The sequence below is a fragment of the Cyprinus carpio genome, chromosome A18, assembly GCF_018340385.1.
Source record: "Cyprinus carpio isolate SPL01 chromosome A18, ASM1834038v1, whole genome shotgun sequence".
NCBI classification, from domain to species: Eukaryota; Metazoa; Chordata; class Actinopteri; order Cypriniformes; family Cyprinidae; genus Cyprinus; species Cyprinus carpio.
In genome coordinates this window covers 25,877,269-25,885,730 of record NC_056589.1, presented here as the reverse complement: position 1 = coordinate 25,885,730, position 8,462 = coordinate 25,877,269, and the positions used below count along the sequence as shown (strand labels likewise).

Below are 8,462 nucleotides of genomic sequence, written 5' to 3'. Positions count from 1 at the left end.
CTAGTACTTTTAAAATTTCATATGTTTTTAAGCCTAATGCAACTCTATGCTTCCAACTGTTATGTAAATACAGCAGCAAGTACTTTCAAAGTTTTAAGTTCCGGAGAGAATTTCCACATGCACCCATTTGTTTTTTAAAGTTTTGAACTCTTGGTAAACCTGGTGGTATTTCAGAAAGCAAACAGGCATTGTCTAAATGGATTTATATCTTATTTCATATAATTGTTGTGGAGAAGTGCTGGAATTCACGTGAGAAAAAGAGCAAAGATAGCAGGAATCGTTCTCATATTCAATAAATCTACTAATTCTGAGATATCCATTATTTGCAACAAGAATTTCCGAACCACTTTGCTTTCAAATACAGGACATTTGGCACTGAATTAAGGATGGATGCTTTTTTTTTTTTGAAAAAGCAAAGCCATTTTAAAGTTTTAAAGATTTAAAGAACTGTACACTTAGACAAGAAACGAATGTATGACAGACAAATAAAGTGCACTACTTGTTCTTTTTGTTTTCACATGCCACTTAAAGGCAAGTAAATAGACCGGTATGAGGAAATGGCTGTTGAATAATACAAAAAATGAAAGACGTGGAATCTGCGTTCAGAACTTCTGTGCTGATTTCATAGAAGAATAAAAAAAGGTTCAAACATGCACATATCAGCATTGTTCTCCCCCCCCCCCCAAAAAAAAAAAAAAAGCTCTGGAACTGTTACCTCTGGAAAATCAGTTTTGATCCAATATTAAAGTTTCTGCTCAGTCTATGAGATTTTCACCTTCAGTGAACCTATTCGGTTTTCAGTCAAATACTGAAACTCCTTGCTTAGACGGAAAGAGTATTCAAGTATAATAATTGGGCTAGACGGAAAGAGTATTTACAGTTTTTACAATCACTAGGACCCATTTCTCTACAATTAGGTTAAAAACTGAAAAATACAACAACTTACTATATTTATACAGTAATACTATATTCAAAATAAAAAATGAAATACTAATACTAAGATAGGTACAAAACATTTGGATTTCATTACCATCTATGCAAAATTTGGGAATAATTGTGTACTGAACATAGACTGTGTAACATACTGCAGTGAATTCTGAACAGTAGAGAGCTGTAAATCTTGTTTTTGTATTTTTTTTTATAAGAAATTATGTTTTAATGCTACCTATTTTAGTTCAATGTGTTGAGTGATAAAGTGTGTTTGTTGGGTGAATACCTTTGCGTTATAGAAGAATGGCATGATTTGACACTTATATGAAGTTATTTAGTAGTTTTGGCACATTTTCGATGCAAAATGTGTTTTGGATAAAGACTGGTAAGAAGAACTGTGTGAAGAGTTGTGAAAACGTGACCCCGGTATTGAGAAATGGGTCCTAGTTATTGTAAAAGGTGCAAGTGCACTATTTTTGTATTTGTCCACTAGGTGGCAGACCAGCATTATAATGCTTTTGAGAATAACCATGCGGCAACAAAATCTAAAAAAATAAATACATAAATAAAAACTTATTGTCATAAAGGGCACTGAGCAACCATCAGTACTTTCTGTTAATATTTTATAATCTGATGTAACTTTCTACAAAGCTGCAGACAGTGTTACCATACTTTTGGACCAATGGATATCAATTTATGACGTTTCTTGACGTTCATGATTACAAGATATATAAATATATAAGGATATATATATGACTTCTTTTATATTTCATGTGCTTTCAAATGAATTGGTTTATATATATATATATATATATATATATATATATATATATATATATATATATATATATATATATATATATATATATATTTGGAGTGATAGGATAACAGAGTCCTCTTTAAAGGTTATAATGATCTGAAAGCACGTGTATATTCTGCCCATCTGTTTAAAAAATAATAATAATAATCATAGCAATATCTGTTCCTTTTGTAAGACAGCAGTTTATATAAATGCATATTATCTTGTTATGGAGCTTCAAACTAACCTGATTTGGTATTTCCACAGAAATACTATTCATCTGTAGATCATACACTGGAAAACTGTAGTTACATTGGCAATATCACACTAGCATAAGAAGTTAAGAACAAAAATAAGATTTCACTCAATTTCATTCTTATCACATGTATATAGCAAATAAAAAGTAAACAAAACCGATGTAACAAATTCTTGAATACCTACAAATAAACCGATGAATTCATGGGGATTTATGCCCAAACTTCCAAAAGTTGGAAGTTTCTGTGCAGCTTATTATGATCTCAATGTGTACTAAATGTAAAAACGTGAGCTTTTTTAATATTCATTAACAAGAAAACTACAATAGTTATTTTGCTTCCTATTTGTTGACTAAACATGCAGAATTGCATTCATTTAACAAATAAAGAAATCACGGACTTCACATATACCTGTTTACATGCATTGCTGCAGTTAAAATTCACTCTCAGTCTTTCCTAATGAATGTTTGATACATGCATGTAACTTGGCCTTTAAATGACATCGATTTTCTTACCTGATGCTCCATTCTAGGGCGCCACTTAACAAGCAGATGTTCCAATCATTATGGGCTCCTGAGTCACACGGCACGGCGGGAGACTAATTAATCGATCAAACTTGGGTAAAAAGCTGGTTAGAAGGAGATGATGATGAATGATGATGAAGATGAAATTAACAGACTGTGAGTTTCATAACCGTGGAAATTTTTTAGATAAAGACTAATAACCCATGTTTTTCATGCACTTAACAGATATTTAATTGAAGTTATTTGAGAAATAGTTTTATGAACAGAAAACACACAATATTAGCATTAGGCAGTAAAGGATGTATTGTGCACAGCTCAGTACAAATCTTCCATCGGTTTAAAAAGGACTAACAGCTAATCACATTATTAGACAAAAAATACAAGGTCTGCTCTGTGCCGAGGCTACACCTTACGATTAGGCAAGTAAATTGGATTCTGAATTCTTCTATAAATAGCTTTTTAATTAGTTCAGCAAGAAGTATCTGCCAACAATACTTAATCCTGAAGTCTGAAAATAAACTAAGGGGATCAGAATTTAAAAACAACGACTAAATAAACTTCGCTTAAGATCTGTTTGCATAACGGTCTGTTTCCTAAAGTGCCTGAAATCAGTAAATGCTTAAATAAGGTTAAAGAAAACCATGTGTAAGTTTAGGATACTATTTAGGGTACCATTAGATAGGCAGTATGGAATAAGACTAGATAATTTCACCAACATCATGTAAATTTTTCAACATAACGTGCTTGTTTAACAGAACAGCCTAAAAACCCAAACAAAACACAAGCATCATTTACTTCATTTATTATAATAAATAATTTGTATATACACTCATTTAACATGAGTACAATTCATATGTACCAATAAACTAAAATAGACTGTTTTTCAGAACACACCTAAGGCCCATTTTCAAGAGAACAAGCAGTCAAACATGGGCCATCTTCAGAAACATAAACCGACAGCTTGCAGAACGACTAATAAGAATATCTTGGTGTGAATCCTCAGGAGGTCAGAAACACAATGAGCAACCTTAAATATGTCACCTATATATATAAACAAATACCTGTTTAATATGCACAACCCACGGATGCTCTGTCAGAGGGTCGCAAAAGTTGTAATCTTCAGGTTCTTCGCCGAAGGATGCAACGGCCAGTTATGATATGTCAAAAGAGTGACAATTACATTAGAATTCAAATTGTTGCTTAAAATTTGCTCAGATAAAAGCTTTTTTTTGATTGTGCTCTGTCCAGTTTATACCTTCATGGGTTGAGGAACCAGTCATGGAAGAGTTTTTATTCCTTTCGGCTATTCCCTTTAAACACTGATGCATTTTACTAATACCCATGGAGTCGATCTGCTTATCTCCACACCAAGAGCATCATAAATGACCTCCACAATTTCACAGGCCTGCAATAGGCTAGCAACGTGTTGCTTCCTCCATAAGAAAACCTAAAGCCCTGAGCCACTGTCATCCAGATGCACTATCTTCATCCATTATAGATTAATCACCAGATACCCCAGAATTCCAGCTATGAGCAAAACAGCGGTGAAAATGACCCCTGCAAATACTTTCATCAACCCAGTTTCACCTTCCACCGTTTCTTTGGGTTCCTCCTCGCAGATCGAGATGACACCAACCGATGAATTCCCAACACTGACTGTGGATTTCAACTCTGCTCCCGCCTCTTGTTTCGCCTCGACTGCCCACGGCGCCACCTGGACCTTCATCTCCATCTCCTCCATCATCTGGTCCACCTGGGCGATCTCGGTCTCCAGCTCTTTGAGGTCCACCGTGTCGATGTTCGCGTCGGCTTCGTACTTCATGTTTTGGACGCTCATGGCTCGAGCCGCCACGGTAGTGGTGCTGCCGGTCATTCCCGTCTGGATGAGGTGTCTCGTTGGCACTTTGAGAGGAAAATCCTGCCCGATCTCCAAGGATCGCTTCATGTCCACCTCCAGGAGCTCCACGCTGCTGGTGAAGAGCACCCAGAGGCGCTCGTATTCGGCTCGATCATCTTTGCTGATGTTTTTGTCCTTCAGAAGAGACGTGAGCTTAGTCCTGTTGGCCACGGCCAGCTCCTGGGCTTTCTTTCGGGTCTTTTTAAGTTCCTCTCGGAGGTTCTGGGAATCAGATGTGCTCCCCAAAGCGATGACCAGATGCCTGTAGCAGGCAGTGACTTTGTTCAGCGCGTCCAACATGGTCTTGCATTCGTCTTTGCCCATGTTTGCGCGGAGACACGGATAAGTTTTTCACTGAAAATCCCAAAAAAGCCCGAAGGCTAGTGAAAAACACGCTGGATGATAGTGTCTTTTAGTTTCCAAGGGAGCAGAGCAGCCATACGAGAGCACTCATCATCATCATAGTCGCTCTCGTCAGTGCAAATTCCTCACCATCCATGTTCCCTGTCGATGCAGACAGACAGCAGCAGTCGGGCTTATCACTAAATGGATCCCTAAACGGCTTTAGTTGCGCTCCCGGAGATTAGAAGGCTTCAGCGTGTCCGCATGAATTTAAAACGTCGCCTCTCTTCTTCTTTTTGCGCAGCGTGCATGCCATTTGAAACATAACAGGTGTTCATTTTAAAACTCCAAACAGAACGTCTACCCCCATGACGTCACAAAGGCATTCCGAGAGAGCAATATAAACGGATTATCCGAAGGCGGAATGTAAACAAACGCCCGAACGTTCTAAACGCGCCGGAGCTGTTCTCGTGTAATGTTTGTCGGTGTCGGTGATGATGCTGATAGTGATGGTGCTGATGCTGATGCTGAGTTTTTCAGAAGGCAGCAGCAATCCGTTATTCGCCAGTCATCCGTGATACGAGCTTAAATACGAGTGAACGCTTGCCAGAGAAATAACTGTTCTAGCACTCACATCATGGAAGATCATCGTGATTGGTTGGCCGATACCATTTGATACCGTTTTAATGGGTCTCTCTAAAGTATAAGCATTGTTTGTAAATTTGTTTTTTGATAGGCTACACCAACAGCTTTGTTATAAAATGTGTAATATTATTTTTTTTAAAAAAAGCTTTCATATAACATAATAGGCTATTAACCGTTTTGAACTCTGGATGATACCTTTCCACAGTAAATGATTTGTAGTGAAGGAACAGGTGGCAGTGCTACCTTAAAAAAAAAAAAAAAAGACCATGCAGTCCAATAGGCTATTTAATCATAGCTGATATTCATAAACCATTACACTGATGGCATAGCTGAAAAGGTCTGTATTAAATATAGTTGTTCTTTTACTAATTTAGATTCCTTTCAAGTAGTTTTGGAACACCTTATACCTTTAGCTAGTGTTGATGCTGAGTGGATTATAGGGTTTCTTTTGTAAACAAGCAACGCTTACAGGAGCTTACAGTAAATTTGGGCTTTAACTGAAAATGTCATTCTTATTTTAGCTGCAAACATCTCATAATTATAGGGTTTTAACAGCCGTGTGCCTCACAAATAGACCCCCCAAAATAAAACATATTGATTCATTGTTGGTGAAGAGATGCACACTATCATTACAGAGTTCCCTGTGAAGCATCTATCCCATGAGGACTACAGGTGGAATAGCTTACTTTTTAGTAGGTACAGGATGTTAACAACAGACCAACAAAGCTTTTAAACAAGGAGTCTATGTAAGTTTAATTTACACATATAAAAAAAATATATTTAAATAAATAAAAATGTTCCGTCTATTTTTTGTCCTTTCTAGTGCCTTTTTTTTAGAAGCACTGATTTTAATAACTTATAAATGGAGAACTTAGGATAAATTCTCATTTCACTAAAACTAGAAATATGATTTGAGATGACTCCAAACTAGTCTGTTTTATGTGCTGTCTAGCTTTGTATGATTCTCAGTTAAAGAACTGCTTTGTTTTCTATATGGGTCACTTTCACTTAATCACCATTGGCAACCACTCAGCCATGTGCTAGCTGCTTTCAAAAGCATCTCATTTCAAAACATCTTATGTCAGATCAGATCTCTCATTAACAGACAGCCACTTGTTTGATATAATGAAAATAGAGCCAGAATTAGATGTATTGCTCTCCGTGAGTACTTGTGCATTGACAAATTATATGGATCTTATAAATGGACAGAAATATTTACATGAATCAGTCTATCTATCTATCTATCTCTCTATCTATCTATCTATCTATCTATCTATCTATCTATCTATCTATCTATCTATCTATCTATCTATCTATCTATCTATCTATCTATCTATCTATCTATCTATCCTATTTTATCACACTTTTTTCAGGTAATCAGGGTCAGTATTTCCTCTAAACTGAATGAGAGAGCATGTGGAGTTGAGAATGCCAAATATATTTGAATGAAGGATTAGTCATGCATTAATAAGGAGGAAATATTGATTTGTGTTCTCCGTTTACCCTTTCCTTGGAGCATATGCAGATACAGACATGTGTTGCCATCACAAATGTCGTGAGCAGGATCTCAGATTGGGGCAACCCTCAGCTGTAGCTTTGCTTCTGTTTTGTCCCTGTGAGAAAGACACCTCAGCCTAGGTTTGCTCCAGCGGGACTGTCTCTGCAATTAGCTCACTGGGAGACACTCTGAATAAAAAGCCACTGCCAAATAACAATTAACTTACAGACTGCCTCTGTCTTGTTTTAATTGATAATCATAGTGTCTTTATAACATGTTTCTGCAGAGAGAGGGATACAGTTCCATTCCAACTGAGTTGCGGATTGTTTTGCTGTACAATAAGAGCAATGATGTGTCTGAGACTTCACCTGCTGGGAGACCCGGAGGAAAAAACCTCCACATAAACCTGCTGTGTGTATGCAGAATAGGATATGCCATGCAACTGCTGCCCCATAGGGTGAAAAACAGCACGTCCCTGCAGGCCGCTAGCTGAGTCAGCCTCCCATCACATCTGCCAGCTGTGCCACCCCAAGAGACTTCATATGGGTGATTAGAATTCAGCATACTTGTAATCAGTTATCAGTGCTTTTAAAAAATAGCACCCGCAAGCAACAGAATAGCAACATGGTTTACATATATATATATAGGCCTAACAAACTTAATACTGAATGGTTACCATATTCATCCACCATGGTATTTCAAAGAATACCATGGTGGATGAATATGGTAACCATTCAGTATTTTACAAGTATGTAGTAGAAAAATACAGAAGGTACCATACATATGAATTCAGTAGTCTGTTAACCTTATAGTGCAATTAAAATTGAAGCATGGTCATCTGGTAATCTGCTTATCTGATGTTAATTTTTAGAGAAATCTTTTAACTTCAAGCAGGATGTTAATACTAAATTAATTCTTTTATTAAAAAATAATGCATTAAATTGAACAAAAGTTACAGTTAAGACATTTCTAACATTACAAAAGTTTGTACTTTGTATTTTAAGTAAATTAAACTTTAAAAAATCATGAAAACTTGAATTACAGTTTATATTAAATATTAAGCAGCACAACCTTTTTTTAAACATTGATAATAATAATAAATGTTTTTTTGCTCAGCAAATCAGCATATTAGAAGAATTTCTGACAGATCATGTGACACTGAAGACTTGAGTAATGATGCTGAAAATTCAGCTTTGATCACAGGAATTAATACAATTTAAAAATATATTAAAAGAGAAAACAGTTATTTTAAAATCATAATATTATACTGTTTTTGGTGTATTTTCAATCAAATAAACAGTCTTGAGTAAAATTATTACAGATTAACTTTATTTCTACAATTTTGCATTCATGTTAATGGGTGATATTTTAGATGTTAAAGAATATTTAACCCCTGAGCATTCCTGTAAGATTTGCCTAAAACATCTAAACATGCAGCTTACCCTAACCCTAATTCTGTAATACTCCATTCTAATCAGTGAATCACACCACTCAAGCAGTGTATCAGGCATAACATTAATGCCACCTTCCTAATGTTGTGTTGGTCCCCCTTTTGCTGCCAAAATAACCCTGA

General features: G+C 36.1%; 1 protein-coding gene across 2 annotated transcripts; it reads right to left on the bottom strand.

Annotated features, from left to right (window-relative positions):
* Positions 1 to 2,374: 2,374 nt before the first annotated feature.
* On the bottom strand, positions 2,375 to 5,391 carry LOC109108943 (regulator of G-protein signaling 9-binding protein-like). 2 transcript variants are annotated; one of them, XM_019122062.2, is made up of 3 exons: positions 3,763 to 5,391; positions 3,569 to 3,633; positions 2,375 to 2,611 (listed from the first exon to the last, which is right to left on the bottom strand). In XM_019122062.2, exon 1 carries the CDS (start codon positions 4,726 to 4,728, stop codon positions 4,000 to 4,002), a length of 729 nt encoding a protein of 242 aa, XP_018977607.1. In that variant the 5' UTR covers positions 4,729 to 5,391; the 3' UTR covers positions 2,375 to 2,611; positions 3,569 to 3,633; positions 3,763 to 3,999. The 2 variants fall into 2 exon arrangements, with proteins under 2 accessions (XP_018977607.1, XP_018977605.1); XM_019122060.2 differs by lacking the exon at positions 2,375 to 2,611 and having other exon boundaries at positions 3,293 to 3,633.
* Positions 5,392 to 8,462: the final 3,071 nt, after the last annotated feature.

Excerpts from the sequence above, each read along its gene's own strand:
- LOC109108943 (XM_019122062.2), bottom strand. The coding sequence starts at position 4,728 with ATGGGCAAAGACGAATGCAAGACCATGTTGGACGCGCTGAACAAAGTC.